Source organism: Schistocerca piceifrons, chromosome 3 (genome assembly GCF_021461385.2).
Source record: "Schistocerca piceifrons isolate TAMUIC-IGC-003096 chromosome 3, iqSchPice1.1, whole genome shotgun sequence".
NCBI classification, from domain to species: domain Eukaryota; kingdom Metazoa; phylum Arthropoda; class Insecta; order Orthoptera; family Acrididae; genus Schistocerca; species Schistocerca piceifrons.
In genome coordinates, this window is record NC_060140.1 from 335,359,091 (window position 1) to 335,383,063 (window position 23,973).

A 23,973-nucleotide genomic window follows, 5' to 3' on the forward strand; every position below is an offset into this window, starting at 1 on the left:
AGATATACCCACCTACAAACTTTGGCACAGTGACCCCATTCCAGTCTCTCCTCAAATCCTTGTGCCCATCCCAGAACCTCTCCCCGGAGTCCATCTCTCTGCTCACCCCTACCACTCTTCTGCTCTCCTACCTTCCACATGCTCGTTAAAGTCCATAAACACAACCATTCAGGATGACCCCATTGTGACCGGTTACTGTGCCCCACACAGTGCTGTGCTCATCACTGTTGATGCCACCTTCCTTTACACTAACATCCCTAATGGCCATGGTCTTACTGCTGTTGAACACTACCTTTCCCAGTAGCCCAATGAATTTCAAACCAACAACCTCCTTCCTAGTCGCCTTGACCAACTGTATCCTCACCCACAATTACTTCTCCTTTGAAGGCACTACCTACAAACAAATTCAGGGTACAGCTATGGGCCCTCACATGGCACCATCCTATCCCAACCTATTTATGGACCATCAGAGGAATCCTTCCTAAATACCCAGAATCCTAAACCCCTCACCTGGTTCAGAATCATTGATGACATCTTTTCGATCTGGATCGAGGGTGAGGACACACTATCCACAGTCCTCCAGAACCACGACAGCTTCTGCCCCATTTGCTTCACCTGGTCCTACTCAACCCAACAAACCGCCTTCCTAGATGTTGACCTCCACCTCAAAGATGGCTACATCAGGACCTCTGTCCATACAAACCTACTAACCACCCAAACATGCAATACCTCCACTTTGATAGCTGCCACTTTTTCCATACTAAGAAGTCCTTTCCATACAACCTAGCCATCTGTGGTAGTCGCATCTGCAGTGGCAAGCGATCCCTGTTGAAATATACTAATGTCTTCACAGACTGTAATTCTCCTCCCAACCTTGTACAAAAACAAATGTCCTGTGCCTTATCTTTCCAGTCTCCCGCGACCTCCCAAAGTCTCACTGTCTGGCCACAGAGGAGCATTCCCCTCATAACTCATTACCACCCAAGACTGGAGCAACTGAATGAAATACTTCGGCAGGGTTTTGGCTACCTCTCGTCATGCCCTGAAATGAGAAATGTCCTGCCCACTATCCTTCCCACCCCTCCCACAGTGGTATTCTGCAGTCCACCGAACCTACACAATATCCTTGTCCATCCCTACACAACCCCTGCTCCCAAATCCTTGCCTCATGGCTCACATCCCTGTAGTACCAAAATTGTAGTACCATCCAAGGTTATTAAAATGAAGGTTGGGCCTGAAGAGACACAGACTGCAATTGAGTGGCGTAGTGACATCGCTACAGGAGCAAAGCAAGGCAGTGGCTGGCCCAGCAAGTGGCTCTTTATGTACAAACAACCACTTATGACTGCAACAAGTTCTCGTAAAATTATTTAAAATAGTTGATCTCCCTGTTTAGATGTTAGCAACGGATTAAGAGTGCCACTGTCAGGATTTTCGCTTTTGTAGTGCTATCACCTTTTGCATATTCAGCTTCATAGCAAGGAAACACATGCAAATGAAAAGTCTTGTTTTAATGAATAGCTTGATGATTTTTTGTTGAAAAATCAGGGTATTTGGTTTGGACAGCAGTGTTGATTGTTTTCCTTGAATTTATTTCCTTCAAAATACTTTCTAAGCCATTAAATTAATTAAAAATAGGCTCAAACTGTGACGCTTTATGTAGCGTCATGAGATAGGACCTCAGGCCAGCGAAAATGTTCCACATATGTAGCAGAAGGGCTTAAAATATCACTAGGTAGTGTTTGTAGTATGTCATACTTTTTGTACAGTACGCAATGTAACCAGCCACATATCAGAATCCTTCTGCAGAATAATCAGGTCCCTCTTTGACAGCCGAGTCGTCTGGTGCAGGTTCAAGACGAAAGTTAATATCTTGCAATTGTTTTGCACCATCTACCATTTCCTATGCTTCGCTCTTGCCGCGCGAAATTCCTTCGAATAAATATGACATCAAAGAAGCATCACTGTCATCTGCCTCTACTGAAGTTTCATTTGGTGGAGGAATATTAAGAGTACTTTGACCCAAAGTAGCAGGCATAATTTATGTTTCACTTCAGTTGGAGAAGGGTTCAAGTGAAATGACCGAGTCCTCTTATATGTGAGAAAAAATTTTGCAGTGGGCCTTGGTTCAATCGTGCAGTTAAAATATATTTCATCTCCAGTGGCTGGAGGTCTGAAAACAGTCCAAATAAGAGTGAACAGTTGTCATGATGTCTTTCTGGAATGAGAGCAAATGATTTGTACTGCCTGCATGCATTTTTTCGTGTACAGTTGCCTTAATATTCTTTCCTGAACATCCATATGCATCCCATAACCACAGGATAACATATTCTTCTCATTCAGTTTTCAGGCATTCAGAATGTCAAATGCGTCATTTGCAAGCTGAAAAACTTTGTTGCTTCCTCTTCTTTGGGCATCAGGTATCTTATGGCTTTAACTGTTTCTTACTAAAAAAAAAGTTGCGTAGTTAAATAAACGTTTTGATGTTCTCTGCCCTTGACAGTGCAGTGAATTTGTGATGGGTTAGGAGACAACTTCATTTCACTCCTATCTAATGCAAGCAGTCTTTCTACAACACATATATTAACAATTTTTGACATCTGTAAGTCTCATTCTATCATCCAGAAAGCCATTCCTCTTTAATTTAAATAAATGTGGAACATCTGAAAATGCCCAGATTAATTTATTTTCATACTACAGATTTGGAAAATAAGAATTTGTCTCTGTCACATTAAGATCTTTCCATACACATCTATTTCTTGTACCGAGGTCACACACAAACATGACAACGTTATATAGTCAACATCGTGTGTGGAACAGGGGATAATGTTTAACCGATCAGTCATTAGCTATGTGTCAAGTTCGTAGCAGACTGGTTGCTTCCATCCTGGAAACAAACCATGTAGCATGACAAATAACATGTTAAGGGGGGGGGGGGGGGGCTCTATAATACAATAATAATCATAATAATCATAGAATCGTATGGAACACTGCTGTCTGTGTTTATTTCGTCGAATGAAAGCACACAAACATGTTCAACTTTTGACAATACAGATGACTGGGCTTTCATCAGCTGCAACATATCAGTATGCACACGAGGAAAACATCTGAAAGGGCCTGACATCCATCTTTACATTGTTGATAGTCCTGGAAATGGGAAACATACCTGATTTTTTTTTTTTTTAACAAATAACACTTCCTAGATACAGCATGAAGAGTAACTGCTTTGCAAAAGTCTTCTCTTTGTCACTTTGCTTATTCCTTTCCATTCAGCAAGCAGTTTATCTGTGTTCCTGAAAACTGTTTGTCTAATATTTCAGTCACCTTCTCCTGCACTTGCATCATTTGATGGTTTTGCTAGTGTTTTATTTTCTCAACACAAGCATTCACTTTAAGTTTCAGGCACTGCTCATTATACCTCACTGTTGCACACAAAGCTGTCAGTCTGTTGTTCCTATATCCTAATTGTTCTATGCATTAACAAAGTTCCTGGATTTGTTTACTGTCACTCATCTGTAGCTGTTGTTTGGCCCTTTTTTTTTTTGGGAGGCACATTAACCATGTACTGAAGTGCACTTTGCATTGTCTCTCTTGCCTCCTACCTGTCTGCCCTATATGGAGAAACTACATTATCTAAATTTGCATTACCACTTACACTGGGGGACACTTCCTGGTGTGTAATGGTATTGCATCTGGATTAAGTTCTTTCCTAGGTAAGAAGTTCTGCTCACAAGTCACGGATGTCATCATCAGGCATGAAATGTCTGATGTCATAACATTTAAGATATCTTTTTGATGGCTCTTCATAATCCAGATGTTTTGCAATTGAATGTCTTTTGAGGATGAATGATGATTACATCCAAGCCTTTTGTCTTTCTGCTGTTTTGTTAAGCACAGTCAGATATTTTAAAACAAAACTTTCAGCAAACACTGCATAGCACCACAAACAAAAGCAAACAACACAACTCTGTAACGCATGTCGATACAGAATGGAGCTGCGCATTTCCATGTGCTCCTATGACGATGACATGCATGGAACAACAAAATGTTCAGTGATCTGCACATCCCATTTGAGCTCTCCCTGGTACCACTAATAGGCACATATATAAGTAAAAAGTAGGTATTACCTAGCGTTTGGAACTAGTAATTTCTTCATCAGGGATAGGGGTGGTGGTGTACATTGGGGAAGGTCAAGTCTCTTAGACTCCAGGATGAGAGAGACAGTTCACCTCTTGAAGGGACATAATACCCGTGTGTGTGTGTGTGTGTGTGTGTGTGTGTGTGTGTGTGTGTGTGTGTGTGTGTGTCAATAGCACTCACATCATCTTCAGTTATGATAATTAATGCCAAAATTCTACAAAAGATCATGTGAAACAAATTTTAAAAAGCTACATTATAACATTTGAAGATGAGTTCATGTCACAGCATCTATACTTCACAACCTAGACAAGAAACAAAGGAATATTTCATATATGTTCTCTTTTAGGCATCTTTTCTGCAATGAAAATTTTACTATTTGCAACAATCAATATGTGTATTAAATTTATCTGTGTTATACAAGCAGACAGCCCAGGAGCAATAAATTTCAAAGCACTGAAGTAGGAGCTTTAGTTGTTTATGGTCAGAATCTTCTGTGGCAGTATCTATGTTTTCTCAGTGTTTAAGTTGCATCCCGTGGGGGACGCAACTTGTGCTTTCAAAGATACGTGCCATATTCTTCATCATGAAATACTACATGTCTGTGCCTTTTGCATAATTTGACAGGTAATTATTTGTTGTTTTAAAGCACTCTAACCTAAAAGTGACAGTTACAGTGTATCACAAAGAATAAAGTGTCTGCTAATAATGTCCACTTATTGATTATTTTCATTTCTTTAATAATAATGTCTGTTTCAACCAATACCCAATAATTCCCATCCAGTTCGCAGCTTGGCAGCTATCACACTATTACCTGCCTATACAGATGTGACTACTGATGGTCATTTATGTGGTATGGGCATAACAAGACTTGTCAGAAACACTTTTTAAGGCTGTTATGACTGTATAGTTTTAGCTTGGAGGTGAATACAGGGATTGAGTAAAAATATGGAAACACCTTGAGAAATGAAATGTATGGTGGAACATAAATGCAGATGCTAGCCAATCCTGCAGGTTGTGCTGTTGTATTTGACCACAAATGACATGTTTGTAAAGTGCTTAATATGTTGCGAGTGTCAGACATGGTCAGAACAGTGTTCTTTGTAGTTATGAATGCATTACTTCAGAGCTAAGTTAATTCAAATGTGGATGACTTGTTGATGCTCGTGTGTGGGTGCTTCTGTAACCAACGTATCAAAGTGATTTGTATAGAAGATTTATACCACATACAGGGAAAAGCAGGAAAACATCATCCACTAAGTCAAATGTAGACAGAAGCATGTGTTGAGCAATAGTGACAGGCAGCCATTGAAGAAGATTGTGATGAAAGAGAATTGGACGACAGCTATGAAAGTCATTGCAGAACTGGATGTTACACTCATGAACTCTCTCGGTGCCAAAAAAATAAAGGGAATTGTGTAAAGGCAGAATTGGAGGGCAGACTGAAATTATAAAACCATTCATCCATGATGCAAATGCACATGAAAATGTGGCATGGAAGCCATGAAACCTGGACTGTGATACAATGCAAGAAATTAATTTGATTGGATGTGTCTCGTTTCACACTGCTCCAACTTCTGGCCAAGTTTACATCCTAAGACTGAAACATGGCAGGGGTTCAATGATGATTTCAGCAGCCATATGATGGTATTCCATAGGCACCATGGCTGCCCTGCAAGGTTACATTACTTCCTAGGATTATTCCACCATTTTGGCTGATCAGGTCCATCTCATAGTACAGTGTTTTATTCTCCAGTGGTGATGCTGTGTTGAAAGATGACAGTGCCCCTGTTAACACAGCTTCCATTGTCCAGAACTGGTTTTGTGAGCACAGGGCTGAATTGTGGAAAATCCAGGATGGAATCTAACAATATTATGAAAAGTGTGGTTTCCGTTATCTGAGACTGTAGACGTGTGTGCAAGTTGCATGGACGGTCTCTGCTATATGGTGAGTAGCAACTTTCCTTTTCATAATATTGTTAAGAAAATAAATTCAGTATGTTGCACTGTTTTCAAGTTGAGTATCATTGAAGTTAGCTAATCAGGCCATTGCATGTGCAAATTCAAGTGGCCTACCAGAGATGCCATTGCCATATGTGTTCTTTGTTTGGTTTCCTAAAACTGAACAAGACAGTGAAACAAAAGCTGCATGTGGGATGGTAATAAGGATCGAACCCAAGCCAAAGGCTGAGCAGTCTAGTGCATTGCCATTTATGCTATGAGAACAACTGACACTAGTTGTATCTGGTGGGCTGCTTGAATTTGTTTGTGCAATGGCCTGATTGGCTAACTTCAGTGCTAATTATCTTGGACATGGCACAACATATCAATTATTTCTCAGCACAATCAACCTGCAACACCCTTACAGACATTTCAGGCTGTTTCTGGAAATCCTGTATATTGAAATTGAATTTATCAATGCCTCATTCCATGAATGTGAATGTTCAGGCTTGCTCACTGTATGTTGTAGACAGCAACCCAGCTACGGAGGAGAGACAAATATTTTGGAGCACACTATTCATTGTATGTCATTACAAATGGTTCATGTCAGAAACTGTACACTCACATGTGTAAAATTTCTAACGTATAAACATTTATTTAAGACTGCCATCAGCATAGCAAAACAGCAACATGCACTGCTTGGCTGCAATCAGGCAGTGCTTAGGTAGCCTTCTAGAAGTACAAACAGTTTTCTTTTCCTCCTCCTGAAGATAAAGCAAAAATGATAATACTGAAAATGTCTTCTTCCTTCAGGTCAGCACACTTCTGACTTTTGGAAGATACTGATTTCATTATTTGTCGCCAAATTGTCTGGTTAGTTACCAAATGTGATAACCTTCTGTAGATTCAAACAAATATTGTGTTCCTTTATAGGTGTTGAAAAATTATGACTACCATAAAGCTTCATTGTATTTATATTGGACATTAATATTAGCTTTGACATAAATGTATTATTTTACTACATAGCACCAAAATCATGTTATAAGTGAACTAAAATTTAATAATGTCAATAATATCTCAGAATTTTGGGCTAAAATGGTCAGTCCAATGAAATTTTTGTATTTGTACTGCAAGTAGCTCCGATATGTGACCCCACACAGAAAAAGACCCCATGGAAAAAGACCTGTCTGGTGAATTATAGTTGATCATTATACTTGTTGTTATGTCTTCTGTGTATATGGGTCCACAATTGCACCAGATTTTCTCGGGGAAGTCATTATCCTCCATAGCTTGTTTTTATTTTTGAAATAAACACTTTATTTCATGATTTTTTTGCTAATAGCTAATTTTGCTCCCTTGGGCATTGTCAATTCACATAATGGTTGGATTTTATCATTTTACAGATGGAATTTACACCTATATAGCTTTAAAATGCCCAATGTGGGTGAAACTAGTTAATAATGAAAAATCCTGATATAAAAGGTTTATTTCAAAAATAAGAACAACCTATGCAGAACAACAAAAGATGCAAATTATGTCTCTAAAATGATGAAATGCAACCCTTGCTTTGTTGCCGTGACAGCATCAGCCACACTAAATCCATTGGTTCCTGTATATGGATCCACAGGTGCTAGGATTTTTTTTCAGGGAAGACAGTGACTACATCATGTGCAGTTTTATTTTAAACATGAAACAAATGAATTCAGTGTGGCTGGCATAGTGACAAACAAGATGGAATTTGCACCTATATAGCTTTAAAATGGCCAAGAGATTGAAACTAGCTAACAGTGAAAAATCATGATGGAAAAGGTTTTTTTCAAAAATAAGAACAACCTATGCAGGATGATGACTTTCCTGAAGAAATTTTATTATGTGTGTGGAATTTGAATCTCACTTGTTAAATCATAGTAATACTCTACTTTGCAATTATACAATGTCCATTGCTCCACTGCAACTCTTCTACATCCAAATTTTGTGCTGAAATGTAATGCCCCGAATTTTTTATTTTGTTCTCAATATTGGGTGAGATATTACATGTCATGCATATTACTTGGTTGATTTTCCCACTTTTGCAGTGTTTAATGTAACTATGTTGCTGTATGAGAAACAGCTTGCTGTAATCCCTCAGAAAACTGTAAGCACAAATTCGAAGAGTTTGTCCAAGCATGGAGCACCCTCTTCTTCAGCATGACAATGGCAGACCACACACGGATGCTGCAACATATGCAACAATCTAACACCTTGGGTTTACTATCATTATTCATCCTCCCCATAGCCCCAATTTGTTCCCATCTGATTTTCATCCATTGCCAAAACTTAAAGAACATCTTTGAGGACTTAACTTTGATAGTGATGAAGTGGTGCAAGCAGTGGTGAGGTTGTAGCTCTGTCAACAAAAGTCAAACATTCTACTGCTACAGTATCAACAAACTGGTCTTTTGTTGGGAGAAATGTGTTTGTTGCCAGGGTGACTTTGTTAAAAAATAAATATACAGACATGAATAAAGACACAGTTAATGTTAATAAAATTCGTTTTATTTAAAAAGCTTTAAGAGCTATCGCATAAAAATTTTGGAGACATTACTTTTCAACATGCCTTCATACGTCGTCTTGAGTTCCTAATGAAAGGCTGTTTAATTTTAACGTTTTCTGTCTTTTTCCTGTCGTCGTTTCATGTCATCAAGGTCAAACTGCTTCTGCTTTGCTAGCTTACATTTATGTGCTCCCCAGGCACATTTGCCTGGTTTGTAAATGTGCAGGGGACTGATGACCTCAGATGTTAAGTCCCATGGTGCTCAGAGCCATCTGAACCCTTTTCTTTTGTGCATCCCCTTTAGTATATATTTTTGAGTACTTTTTAGTCATTACACATCTAGAAAAAGGTAGAAATATTGTTGTCAATTTCACATGTGCAACATACCAATTTGCAAATATGTCAGATTTTTGCACTCATAACTGAGGACAATGCAGGGCACATACATTAAATAAAATAAAGGTTCCTGACTGGGGAGTCTAGATTTGTTACTACAACATTCCATCTGAACTTATTTAGCTTACTCATGATGTGCATCAACCATATTTCTTGTGTGTGTGTGTGTGTGTGTGTGTGTGTGTGTGTGTGGGGGAGGGAGGGCAGGGGTCACTTTGAGTCAACATGAGAGCAGTTAGAAGTCATCTGCTCTATGCCCCATGTTCAGTAGTGTGCACTGAACAGAATGTTTGCCGTACTTGTGCCTGCAGCAGCTTTGTGCTGTGTTTTCAGATCTGTCACAGATTGTCACCCTTCATGCTTAATGGAGTGGGCAAGTCACTGACTTCCAAGTACTTTGATGATGCGTGGATGCCCAACACCGGCTACTCCTGGCTTAACTGCCCATGAAACACTTTCCATAGATGCTCATGAACAGTTCAATAGGTTCACCATTTCCGAGATACTTGTTTGTACTTGTTGGGCCGTAACAGTGTATCATTTGTCAAAATCACTTATGTCAGTGGATTTCTCTATTCATGTTTCCTATATCTTCACTAGAATCATTCTCTATTCATCTCTGCTGTGTTTTATTCTTTCCGTACTATGTCATGTGCCTGAAGTGCCACCAACCAGCATTTAATCTTGCGGTGAGTCATGGTCATAATTTTTTAGCTCAGTGTATTTGTCCCTACTGATTAGTTTTGATACATGAATAGCATCAATTCCAGAGTAAATTCACTTTACTGGCTGTTATGTACAGGTGATTGGTAAATGAGTGCATGCGATATTAACACCACAGCTATATAAATACTGCAGCCTTCTAATTCTCATGTTTGTATCTCAGAGCACTGTTATGTTTGTAGTAAATGTGTAAATGCTTTTAGGATTATGCAACTGATTTCACTGACTGTTCTTGTTCAGGACCATTCCGTGTGGCGTCCGTTGATGGCATTGCTGCAGGGGGCTTCTGACGACATTCTTACTGTTGCTTCCTCGACACTCTGTAATCTTCTTCTTGAATTCTCACCTTCAAAAGAGCCAATTCTGGAATCTGGTGCTGTTGATCTGCTTTGTGGGCTCACGAAACACAAAGATCCCTTTCTGAGACTTAATGGAATATGGGCATTAATGGTAAGTGTTTTGGTGCAAGGAAATCTTGATGTATTTTAAATCATAACTAACTGTACAGTCTGCTATCGTATGTTTCTTGAATTCTGTATTTAATAATCTCATTAATGTAACTGAGATACAACAAACAGCTCAAAAAATTCAGGATTAATATTTAAGCAACAATGTTCTGGGTGAACAGGGCAAGGTTAGTAATTTCATCTCTACAGATACTTTTCTTTGTTTTTTACTTTAAAGTTAATGAGTGAATAAAAATGCTATTGTCATAATGTTGTTCTGATTTCAGCATTATCATAACTGTAAACAAAAAAGTTACTTCAGTTGAAGCAGACAACAATAATTTGTTTGTTGCAATAGAGTTTGTGTAGTCATATAACATCACAGTATTATAGAAGAACACAACAAGAATTTTGTCTGAAAATAGAAAGAAAAAGAAAGCTAATACAAACTAACTAAGAATCAGAAATCTGATAATAACAAATGATAATTAAGTCCTTTGGTTTGTGGTTATTTAAAAGGGAGTCAAAGCTGGTAGTTAGTGTGTTAATATCTGTCAATCATGTGAAAGCATGATTAGGTTTCAGTCGAAGGAAAATTGTGGCAAACACCCATGCAGAGAAAAATTTATATAGTTGAGTGGCCATGACCACGACATTACATCACAGTAGGCAAAATCTGGTTTCTGTGAGTGGACATCTGACAGCTACAAATGTTGACACAACAATAGCAAGTGGGAGTTACTAACAGCTTTAATACTTTGGAGACAATTAGTGGTGGGTTAGTGAGAATATTTTTTCTCAATAATGATGGACTTCATGTAGAAAATGGCACAGGACACTGCCAAAGAATATTAAACAGCTACACAAAAAATAAAGTTAATGTGCTGAGGTGAGTGAACAGTTTATTTCAAAAGAAAATGTGAGAGAGAATTATAGCCCCACTCTACTTCAGTTCAATACAGAAAATATGAGACATCCAAGAAAGTGAAGTTCATTGTTACATTTGTCATATTCCATGGGTCTCATGGATTGTAGTTTCTGAGATGTGGAAATAAGTCAAAGATGTACATGTAATTTAATTTAAGTACAATACAGTGAAATGACTTATCATTACTGTATTACATGCAAATTCTGAAATATTTAATAATCCAAAACATCAAATTTAAGTGTTCCTGAGAAGATACTCTTCACTGGAGTAGAAGGAGTTTGCCCTGCAGAAAGTTCTTTAATTCACTCTTAAATTCCACCACATTATGTATTAATGTTTAATGTGCTCTAGTAGGTTATCGAATACATATGCACCAATATATCTAAACACTTCCTGTACTACTGTTGTGACCCTCTGAAGTATTTGTAGAAGTTATGTTTGGTCCTGGTTATACAGGGTATCCCAAAAAGAATGACCTGATTTTAAATAGAATTATTTATTAGAAAGAAGGGCTTAACACTAACAAATTGCATATTAAATTACTCAGAAAATACAGAAGTTTATAAAAATCCATCATAAATGTTCAATATGTCCTCCATTGGCTGGACGGACGACATCTAGTTGATAGCCGAATTCATCCCAAACTGAGAGTAAGGTGTCTTCTGTCACGGAAGCTACAGCAGCTGATATTCTGGTTATTAGTTCATCAATGTCATGAGGTAAGGAAGGAACGTTTAGTACAAAATCGAATATGAAATGCCCACTGAACTGCGATCACTGATTGAGTACAACTAAATTCAATAACACAATATGCCTTCTGTTGTGCGGACACCATATTGCGCGAGACTGGGTGCACGCTCCAGGTCAGTGCTCGTAGTGACATCTAGCGGATTTTTTCTGAAACTCTAGACCATGCCGATTACATCTAGTGCTGTTTCAGTTACCTATTGACATTTGTCTCAAAATTATTACAAGATAAAATTGGGTCATTCTTTTTGGGACACCCTGTATCTTCATGCTTTTCACAATTTTGCCATCCTTTACATGTCATATGTCCTCTCCCATACAGCTTTGGCATTCAAGGCAAATGTATTTGTTTGGATGCAGACTCTTTACAGCAATACACCACCAGTCTCACTTCAGCCTTCGGTGGATGTAATTACCCTACCAGCCTAGTTCAAAATCAGATATCCCAGGCATTACATCCAACCCTCATCTTGCTGACCCCTCCAAAACACAACTTTGGAGCACACCACTTGTCTCTCAGTATTATCCTGGTCTTGAATCTATTAATCAGCTACTTCGACAAGGCCCTGACTTCCTAAAATCGTATCCTGAAATGAGTATCAGTCTGTTTGCGATTTTTCCCACAAGCTTTGAACAGCTTTTCATTGCCCTCTCAATCTCCACAATATTTTTGTCAGACCCTGTGCTCTCTCTGCACCCATCTCTCTGCCCTATGGCTCCTACCACTGTGACTGTCCCCACTGCACTCTCCTACCACCACCTACACCAGCCCTGTAGCTAGCAAAACATATAGTATCAAAGGGAGAGCGCTCTGTGAAATGACACGTCATATACCAGCTGTTATGTAAACGCTATTCAACCTTTTACATCGGCATGACTGCCAGCAAGTTATTAGTTAGGATGAATGGGCATAGGCAGGGGTAGTATACGGGAAACATACAATATCTTGCTGCAGAGTGTGCTCTACAACATGACAGTTGTGACCTCGGTGCTGTGTCATCACACGTGCTATCTGGATTTTTTTTCCCGAACTCTGCAGGTGGAAAGTGGTGCTGAAACATGTCCTTAGTTCTCGCCACCCACCTGGCCTATTTACTTTAATTTCTCCATCTCAGCATTTCTTCACAGTAGCTACTCCTTTTTTTTACTCTTTTTAGTTGTCTACATCTTTCGCTTTCTGACCCGTCTATTTTACACTGTCCTCCACTCACCTCCATTAAATAAAATAAACTTAACTTTTCACTCGTATTAACTCTTTCATTATGTTTCAGCAGTAATCTCTGCTTGCATATTACCCTGTCTTCCACCTTTAAGCTTTCAAGTTTTCAAATCTTATCCAGTGCAGTCCCCAACAATCACTCTTTACTTCTTATCCCTTCCAGTAAGACTCCCCTGATGCTGGGTGACTTTTCTGAACTCTGCTGCTTTTCATAAACTTCTTCAATCCTTTTCCTTCACCCCTCTTCCTTACCCTTCAACCCTTCTGCCGGATGAAGGAGCCACTGGCTCCAAAACCTTGCATACCTAAATCACATTCCATGTGGGAAAAATACATCTAAAAACAAAGATGATGCAACTTACCAAACAAAAGTGTTGGTATGTTGATAGAGACACTAACAAACACACACACAAATTTCAAGCTTTTGCAACCCACGGTTGCTTCATCAGGAAAGAGGGAAGGAGAGGGAAAGACGAAAGGATGTGGGTTTTAAGGGAAAGGATAAGGAGTCATTCCAATCCCGGGAGTGGAAAGACTTACCCTAGGGGGGAAAAAGGGACAGGTATACACTCTCGCGCACACACACACACACACACACACACACACACACACACACACACACACACACACATATCCATCCCCACATATACAGACACAAGCAGTCAGATGCAGGAAGCTGAAGGAAGGAAGGTGTGAATGAGCAGTGGGCAGGTGGGAAAGGAAACTGATCAAGAGGATGGGAAGAGGATAGAGACAGGTGGAGGGGGAGGAGGAGATGGACAAGGAGAGCAATGAGCAAGGAGATAGACAGAGGGAGGTGGAGAATGAAGTGGTAGATAGAAAGGAGTAGGAAGAAGTCGACAGGAGAGGCCGGAGGAGGGTGTGCAATTTATGCATTGAATGCATGTGCTAGTGATGTCATGGGGAAAAAGGCTTACACACACACACACACACACACACACACGTATATATATAAAAACAAAGATGATGTGACTTACCAAATGAAAGTGCTGGCAGGTCGACAGACACACAAACGAACACAAACATACACAAAATTCAAGCTTTCGCAACAAACTGTTGCCTCATCAGGAAAGAGGGAAGGAGAGGGAAAGACGAAAGGATGTGGGTTTTAAGGGAGAGGGTAAGGAGTCATTCCAATCCCGGGAGCGGAAAGACTTACCTTAGGGGGAAGTCACATCATCTTTGTTTATATCCTTGGATCAAATTCAACCAAATAGGGCACACAAACAGTAAATTTCAGCCTACATGTTGAGGGGGAGGGGAGGGGGGAATTTTCAAGTCCCTGGCATGTAGGCTGCTCTGTGCAACAGTCATGTTGTGTTGGAGTAGATTGTAGATTGTATTTTATTGGTCCTGTTGTCTACATAGCAGCTTATGCATAAGACATTCATGAGATTGCGTTATTGGCCTGATTTGCAGGGCTACATGCACATTTTTTTAACAACATTTTAATTTCCACTATCCTGAATATAGTTTGATGGCATCCAGTACAAAATATACACATTTCAATTACACGGAGTGAAATACAGTGACGGGTGATAGAAGAATGCTGTGTGAAGAGGGGTGGCACTGCACTCTGGCACACTTAAGACAAAATAACGTCTTACATTTCCTCGAACATATATGTTTTATGTATCAGACTCTTCAGAAAGATGTGCGCTACAAAATGAACGTATTTTTGAAAATTCGATTTTTTAAATTTTTGACACATCTCAAACGCTTGAGACAGGGTGGGGGGTTTGTGGCGCCACTATCTTAGTATTGCCCCGGTTCGGAAATATTGTAGATCCGAGGCTGATGCACAGAGCAGTCTGAGTTATAGTGAGGAAGTGTGCAATCTCCAGGTGACCCGTGTTTACATTGAATGATTTTGCTGTTTCCCCTTAGTTTATTGCTCTCATATCAAATGAAAACAAAATGGATTTCTGTGGCCGATTGCTATCAAGTGAATTAAAATACGTTCACATAATTACAGAAGGCTAATATACGTTATTAGTTTCAGATTTTATTTTATTTACACTTTTATGACGGCCATACATTAATCGTCTTGTAGAACAATGAAGTTATTTTTGTCGGTTTGCTAAAGAAATTTGGTTTTTATTAATCTTTTACGCTGAGGCAGTCAATGTTTAGTTCCACACTAATGGCTAATTTCAACTGCTCGCTGCATTTCAAGTGTGCGTTTTCATCTTCTAGCATGTAAAAGTGTGTTTTCATCCGGGAGAAAGTGTATTTTTACTGGGAAATCCGGCAAAAATCCGGAATTTTTTTTCCTTCTCTGCGTATACACCCTGGAATAGAATCCATCCGCCTAAAAGCTCTTGATTTGCTTCTAAAATATCTTTCTCTTTTTTTCAGGCAGTTTACTGATGTAGGTAGTACGCAGATGCAGCACACCTCCTTGGTAGTCCTTACTAGTTCTGTGAAATCTCATCTGTATTATTAAACTACTGTCTCTCTAACTTAAATCTCCGAAAAAAATTGCAGAATAAACTAATTTCTTCATTTTTAAACCACCCATAGGCGTAATCGTAGTTACTGGGGAGCTTACTAAGCTACTTCATTAATTGTAGGCATTGGGTTTGCAGATAAATTTTTGAGTCATCTGTAGGCCTAAAACTTAACATTTTCTACTTCTTGTATTTCATTGGCTGGAAAATGTATTTTAATAGCTTGTGCAGTTAATAGTCTGTGATGACTGCAGTGTAGATTTTCTAAACGTTTCCGATAGGAAAAATGACCTGGAATTCTTATGTGGATCCTACAATTTGATCTCAGTAATTAACTTTATGACATTGGTGGATAAAGACAGTAGGATTATAATTGGTAATGTTTTCTTTGATGGAGCTGACAGCAAGAAAACATTATTTACCCAGTAACAAAGGCTCCCCCTTATCATGATTCACAGTTAATATGGATACTCCTCAGTGGAAATCAATTACAGCAGTAATCAGGGAAAATGTTTTTAAGAATAGTTTACAAGAGAGAACCTGGGATGAAATTTATAATGATCCAAATGCTAACATAAAATTTAATCTCTTCCATGATAAATTCATATCATTATTTGAAAATAGCTTTCCACATAAGCTAATCAGAATGGACTTTAAACAGCCACATAAAAAACCAGGGATCACTAGTCACTAGAGGGATTAAAGTAGCTTATGAAAGGAAAAGAGATATATATGTGTTGGCAATAACAAGGAAACTCCTGCAGTAGTTGTACAGTTAAAGGACTACTCAGAATTACTAAGAAAGGTTATTAAAAAATCAAGGGACATACACATAATGTCGGAAATCTTGTAGTTACAAAACATAAAAATATGTCTTTGTCAGATATTTCGACTTTTCAGTTGACAACTGATTGGTGGTAGCGGTCATGTGTGCATGAAGTGTGCTTTCTTTCGTGAAAGTGTGTGTGTGTGTGTGTGTGTGTGTGTGTGTGTGTGTGTGTGTGTGTGTGTTTGCTTGTTTTCTCTGCTGAAGGTGGGTTTGACCGAAAGCTATAATGTGTAATAGTTTTTTCGTTGTGCCTGTCTGCAACTCAGTAGGTCGTCTTTAGGGTGAGTAGCAATATATCCTTTTATTTGTATTGTCAGTGCATTACTACGTTCTACAGAAGTACTGTGAAGAATGGCTCAGTCATTGATACAGGCTACCAGCAGTACGTAATTGAAATGCAAAGAAATGTTACATCAAGAGCCAAAAGTATGAAATTAGATGGACTTGCAACACACTTACATTTAGCTATGTCCAGTGCATACCTGCTTAAACTGCTTCAGAAAATAAGACATACAGGTGTTGATAGGTGAGACAGTGTTGAATTTAGCAAGTCTGCTTATACAAATTGATCAGCCAGGAGGATTATGACCAGTGATCTATTATAGATATAAACTTGTCCAGCTGATAGCAGTGTCATCTGACGAGGAACAGCTGCTAGTCAGACACTCACACGGTGCAATTACAATCAGTGAGCATGCTGTCCATGTGTAGAATGAGGAATGTGCATGATCAGTCAGATTTTGACCGATTGCAGGTTGAGATGGCCTGGAGTCTAGGCATGAGCATTTCAGGAACTGAACAACTTGTCAGATGTTTGAGGAATGCTGTGGTGAGTGTCTTCAACACATGGCGAAACCAAGGTGAAATTACGTCCAGACATCGTGGGGTTGGGCAAGTAGCCCTCATTACAGCTGTCAGACATCGTAGACAGAACAGGTAGTGAACTGTAACTGAAATAACATCAGGCTTTAATGCTGGGCAGATTATAAAGTGTGTCTGAGCACACAGTGCACCGACACACTGTTACCAATGGGCCTCCGCAGCCGACGACCCATACATGTGCCAATGTTAACACCACAACATCGGCATCTATGGCTGAAAGGGGCACGTGACCATTGGCACTGGACATTGTTGCAGTGGCAGAGCATTGCATGATCTGACAAATCCTGATACCTTCATCATGCCGATGTGAAGGCGCAAATCCATCGAGTTCCAGGGGAACAGCTCCTTGACACCTGTGCTGTGGGACAGAGACAAGCTGCTGGTGGCTCCATTATGTCCTAGGAACATTCACATGGGCATTCATGGGTACACTGGAGTTTGCATAAGACACCATGATGGCTAAGGAGTATTGTACGCTGGTTGCAGACCATGGCGATCACATTTCTTGACAGCAGTGGTGTTTTTCAACAAGATAACATGCCATGTCACAAGGCCAGGGGTGTTTGGAGTGATTCGAGGAACACAGTGGCAGGTTACAATTGATGTGCTGTATCAATTTAGGATCTACTTCGTATATTTCCAATATCTGTAGTAACCATGTGTGGGGTACACTATCAAAAGCTTTTGGTAATCAATGTATGTGTAGTGTAGTGACCTCTGTTTAGTTTTAGCTTGATATGTCACCTCTGCATCTATTATCAGTTGCTCTTTGCATCCTCGTGCTCCTTTGCAGCAGCCTTTTTGTTCTTCATTTATAATTTTGTTCTGTGTTGTACGTGTCATTAATTTCTGTGTAATGACTGAAGTTAATATTTTGTATATCGTTGATAGGCATGTTATGGGGCGATATTTAGCTGGGTTTGCTGTGTCTGCTTCATCTTTAGGTTTCAGATAAGTTATTCCTTGTGTAAGTGTACCAGGGAATGTGTATGGGTCTGCAATGTAACTGTTAAATAATTTAGTTAGATGTGAATATGTTGATGTTAACTTCTTTAGCCAGAAAATTGCCATTTTATCTTTTCCAGGGGCTTTCCAGTTGTGCATAGAATTAATTGCTCGGGTGACTTCATGTTGCAAAATTAGCACTTCAGGCATTTGTGGTATCATCTTGTATGTGTCTGTTTCTGCTTGTATCCACCGTGCATGTCTGTTATGTTGTACCGGGTTTGACCGTATGTTGCTCTAGAAGTGTTCCATGTCTGTTATGTTTGGTGGATTGTATATTTTAATGTGTGTGTTATCTATTGTCTGATAAAATTTCTTTTGGTTTGTGTTGAATGTTTGGTTTTGTTTCCTTCTGTTTTCACTTTTTTTGTATCATCTAAGTCGTTTGGCCAATGCTTGTAATTTCTGCTTCTTTTCATCTAATTGCTCTATCGCTTGTTGTTGTGAGATATTACCTAACCTTTTTCGTTTTTTGTCTGATATTTCATTTCTTATAAATTGTGTTAGCTGTCCGATGTCTTTTCTCAGTTTTTCTATTCTGATCTGTAGCCTGTGTTGCCATGCTGGTTTTGTGGGTTTCTTCTGTGTGTTGGTTGGTTCTGATCTCTGCCTAGTGTATGTATTTAGTGTAGTGAGTGCTCCTATATAAACCAGTAGTTGTGACTCTTCCATAGTTGTATTTTCATTTATTTTGTTGTGTATGATTGTGTTGATAGTTGTTTCGACTTGTGGGTTATTTGGGGGTCTATGCAAGAATGGTCTAATGTCTGTATTTGTGTCTTTGTATTCTATTATGTCAGCTGAAATTTTTCTTCTATATCTAACATGTGTGTCACTTCGTGTTCTATTTGTGCTTGTTCTGGTGGCTGTCTTAAGATTTCATTTTCCTCTGATTGTTTAATTGATGTGTTTTGTTCTTTGTTTGTTTGCTCTGGGATGTTTGAGTCCATTACTGTATTTTCTTCTTCTTGTGATTGCACATTATTTTGTTCCAGTATTTGTTGTACTTGTTGTTTGATGTTTTCTAATTCTGACTGGGGTATCCTGTTATTTTTTATTATTACACGGATCTGATCAGCTAGTCGTTGTTCTGTTAAAAAATTTAATTCTGGGTATCTGGTAATAAATGTTGTGTATACTTGCGATCTGTATCCAGTTGTGTTGGTTCCTAAGTTTGTTGCTTAGTAATAACAGAACATGAGGTGTCGGTTAACTTCATCTGACCATCTCATCCTCTGTCTTTGTTTTCCTTCTAGAGTGGTTGCAGGAAGCATATCCTGCAAAACACCTCTATTTGGATCTAAATCATTTTCTGTGTGGCTAACAGTGTCGTTACCATTGTGGACGGGCGTAGGGTTCAAGCATCGTCCCCGACCATGACAGCGCTTGTCCAGGGCTTCATTAGTTATTATTATTATTATTATTATTATTATTATTATTATTATTATTATTATAGCTATATTTTATTAAATTTAATTTTAATGAGTTTGTATAAATCTTGCAGCAGACCACTTGTGTAGCTCAGTGATCTGCCGCAAGTCTTTCAATTAGTCACAATTTCTGTGATTTGCAGGTCTGATAACTTACCAGAGTTATTCCAACTGGAGAAAAGGGACCTACATGTGACGTGGAATCTGAACAATGTGTTGTTTCGGACAAATTATGTCATTGAGAGGCCAATGCAAGGTTAAAAGCAGGCAGAAAAACTTTGTGGTCTGACTGGGATTCAATCTCATGACCTTTTGGTTTCCTGTCAGCACTAGACCCATCAACACAGCTATAAAGATGCATAGAATGTCTTTGATCTGTGTGTCAGTTGGAAAAGGAAGGAAGGAAGTGTAGGGTTTGACGTCCCGTTGTCAACAAGGCAGTTAGAGACTGAGCACAAGCTCAGGCAGGGGAAGAAAATCAGCTGTGTTATTTCCAAAGCCAACAGCATTTGCCTTAAATAAAACTGTCATCTAATATTCTTCTTTTACGTAAGCATCAGACTACACATTACCCTAAAAATTACAGGGGAAATTATTGATGAGGCCACAGAATGTGTGTGTGTGTGTGTGTGTGTGTGTGTGTGTATGTGTGTGTGTGTGTGTGTGTGAGAGAGAGAGAGAGAGAGATTTGGCAGGCACTATACTTGCTATGAAATCAGGGACTATAGGTATTTGTTATTTTTTATGTATTGTTGTTTGCAATGATGCAGTTTGAATAGTGAGATGATGGTATTCACAATGGTACCTGCTTCACTGTCAAGGTCCCTCTTCTTATGGGACAATTTTCATAATTACTAAATTACTGTTATTTGATCATGGACTTACTGTAGTTTAATTTTCATAATTATGTATAGGATAGTCATGCTCTCATTACCCAATAAATGTGAAGGCTAAGGCCTTGTACCTTTCATCAACACAGCATCCCTCCATTCTAGCTTATTCATATTTCCTTTTGCATTTTTCCTTCCAGTATCGTCATTGTCCTTACACGTTGCCCCTCCTGTGACAACTTAAGTAAAATACACTGTACATCTATTGCATCCATTTTCATTTATTGCTTCTTTTTGTGTTCATCCCTCCAGTAGAAGTGTGTGTTTCCCAAATTCCGTGTCTTCAATAGATCCCTTGCCTATTGAATCACCTCTTCCATCGCTCCCTTTCCATATCTTTACGTATTTTCTCATCTCCCATGCAATTTGATTATAGACTTTGTGCATCATTAGGAATGTTGTTTTGTAAACAGCAAATTGTGCATTCATTAGGCATACCAATGTTTTGGCTATTGAAGTAATAAAAAGAGATTCGCCATTGAATTTGAAGTCTAAAATAATCATCCATGTGTTTCCTTTATCTGTAATTTTCAATTGTGATGTAACAGTGCATATGGCAGTGCTGTATTAAATATAGTGAGAAGGTGGGTTCAGATTCCACCGAGCCAGCCTAACTTATGTTTTCAAATGCAGGGCTCATTTGAGATGAATGTTAGAATTATGCTGCATCTACATCTATACTCCAAAAGCAACCTTACATTGTGTGGCACAGGGAAATTTGTGCACCACTATCACGTCTCCCTTTTGCTGTTCCAGTTGTGTGTGGTTCATGGGAATAATGATTGTTGGTAAATCTGCACCTGTGTTCAAATCTCCCTAATTTTTTCTTCATAATCTTTTTGCAAGATACATGTGGAAGGAAGCAGTATATTCATGGCCCTTCTAAGAGCATACACTCTCAGAATTTTAACAGTGGACTGCACCGTTATGCAAAACGTCCCTTTTGAAGCATTTTCCCCTGGTGTTGACTGAGCATTTCCACCACACTTGGGCACTTATTTAATAAGCCTGTAGTGAAACTTGGCACTCTTCTGTGTATCTTCTCTATTTCCTCTATCAGTCCTATCTGGTGTGGACCCCAGAGTGACAAGCAGTATTCAGTTGTTTTTGTTTTGTAAGCTACATTTCCTGAGACTTATTCCAATGAATATCAGCCTGGCATCTGCTGTAACCACAATTAATTTTATATTGTTGTTCCACTTCAAAGTGCTCCTTATGCATACTCCTCATTTTTTTATGGAAATAACTACTTCAAGTGATTTTTCTGCAATCGTGTAATCATACAAGAAATGGTCTTCCTATCTGTCTGTTTGCAGTGTGTTACATTTGCGTATTTTGAGGCTCAATTGTCACTGCTTGCATCAAGCTTTGATCTTCTGCAGGTCTTCCTGCTTTTGGCTACAATTTTCTAGTGGGCGATCTGTGTTCTGTTTGCTACAAACTCTTCAGTCCAGTCACAGTCACAATCACAATCTGTACACTCGTATTTTGTTCACTAGATGGCAGTGTGGAACTGTGTCAGAACCTTCTGGAAGTCAAGGAAAATGGCATCTACTAGGTGGTGCTGAAAAGTTCCTGGCTCTGCATAGTAAGAATAGAGATAGAGTTTTGAAATCACCCAGTCATCCAATAGTCCTCCTCCTTGACTGATACACTGGATATCTTGTTGTTGCAGCTTTTTTAGTACATGCAAATGAAACTCACATGGTCTATTGCAAAACCAACTCTCCACAGTCCATTTGACACCTTCAGTGTCCTGAAAATGGTTACTCTTCAGATATTTCTTCAACTTTGGAAACAGATAACAGTCTGAGATGGCTAGGTCTGGCAAGCAGGGAGGATGGTTTATTAGTTGGAAGCCCAGGGTCATCAATTTGGCAGCTACAGCATTGGACGTGTGCGCAGGTACGTTGTCATACAGCAAAGGAATCCCTTTGGTCAACTTTCCTCAGCATTTATTCTTAATTGCTTTCTTCAACTGGTCCAGCAGGTTAACATAAATTGTCTGATTGTAGTAGATCACAGAGGTAAATAGTCCTCCAACAGAATGCCGTTTTTGTCCCAGAAAATGGATGCCTTCACTTTTTTGGTTGAATTCTGGGTGTGGAACTTCTTTGGCTGTGGGGCCCCATTGTAGCATCATTCTTGTGATTCTTCCTTGGTTTCAAGGTCATAATATGAAGCTAAGTTTCATCCTTAGTCACTAAACTTGCCAAAGAGAACTGGAACTTCAAAATGGTTTTCATAGTCTCAACACACTTTCCTTCTGCTGATGACAGTACAGACATTTGAGCATCCATTTTGCTGAAACCTTGCACATATCTAGAATTGTGGTGATAATGAAACCAGCACACTCCTGGTAGATGTCCAGTATCTTGGCTATCGTTCTGCTGGATATTCGTCGGTCGTGAAGAGTCAGCTCACACACAGCATCAGATGTTGCAATTTGAGGGCGACCACTGCAGGGCTCGTCTTCAACAGTGAAATGGCCTGTGTATAAATGAGATATCCAAGTTTTCGCAGTGCTGTAGGAACCCCACTACTGTTCCATTGTTTGTGATATCTCAGTGTGAATGTCCTTTCCGAGACTTTCCCTGAAGTATCAAACACTTTACGATAGCCCATTGACAAGAAACCTGGCTATCACCTGCAACAGAACAAATCATATGAATAGTGAATACTTGACATTTACACAGTTACATATTAAGATCTCAAACTGTCAGATGGGCCCCCATTTCTTTTTTATTTCAACTTCAAGGCAACAAAGCCAGGAATTTTTTGTAGCAGCTCCTCATATCTGGACGCCTGTATCTACTGCTTTCTAGGTCTCATGGATGATCAGAATCAGCTGGATTTCACACAAGTGCTGTTTTTGGAACCCATGTCAATTTCTACAGAAAAGATTTTTGTCTCCAGATATGTCATAATACAGTTTTGTGTGTCTGTTTGATGACTGTTTTTTAAAACAGGTATGACCTGTGATTTATTCTAATCTTTAAGGAATGCTTGCTCAGACCTCTGGTACACTGCTGCTGGAAGAGGAGCACGTTATTTTGCTTACTCTGTATAGAATTAAACTGGTATCCCATCAGGTCCAGTGGCCTCTCCTCTGTTTATTGATTTCAGTTCTGTTCTATCCCTTGGTCACTTACTTTGACATCTGTCATTTTGTCATCCGCACGACGATTTAAAGGAGAAACTTAACTGCAATCTTCCTCTGTGAAACAGTTTTGGAAAAAGATGTTTAATTTTTTCGCCTTTTCTGTGTTAACTTCTTAAGATTTTCTGCCAACTCAACAACAGTGCCACGGCAAGTTAAGATTCTCGCCCTTGTCTAGCTGTACTTGTTTTTTATCTGTTATGGCCTTGACATCAACAGTGTGTTAAACGGTAACC

The 23,973-nt window shown here is 39.2% G+C and overlaps 1 protein-coding gene across 1 annotated transcript in view; it reads left to right on the plus strand.

Annotated features, from left to right (window-relative positions):
* Positions 1–23,973, plus strand: part of LOC124787732 (armadillo repeat-containing protein 8-like) — a 122,448-nt gene that overhangs the window by 30,670 nt on the left and 67,805 nt on the right. Inside the window, exon 9 of the mRNA XM_047254580.1 lies at positions 9,971–10,180. Coding sequence (XP_047110536.1) covers positions 9,971–10,180 — 210 coding nt within the window. The remainder of the gene's footprint in view (positions 1–9,970; positions 10,181–23,973) is intronic.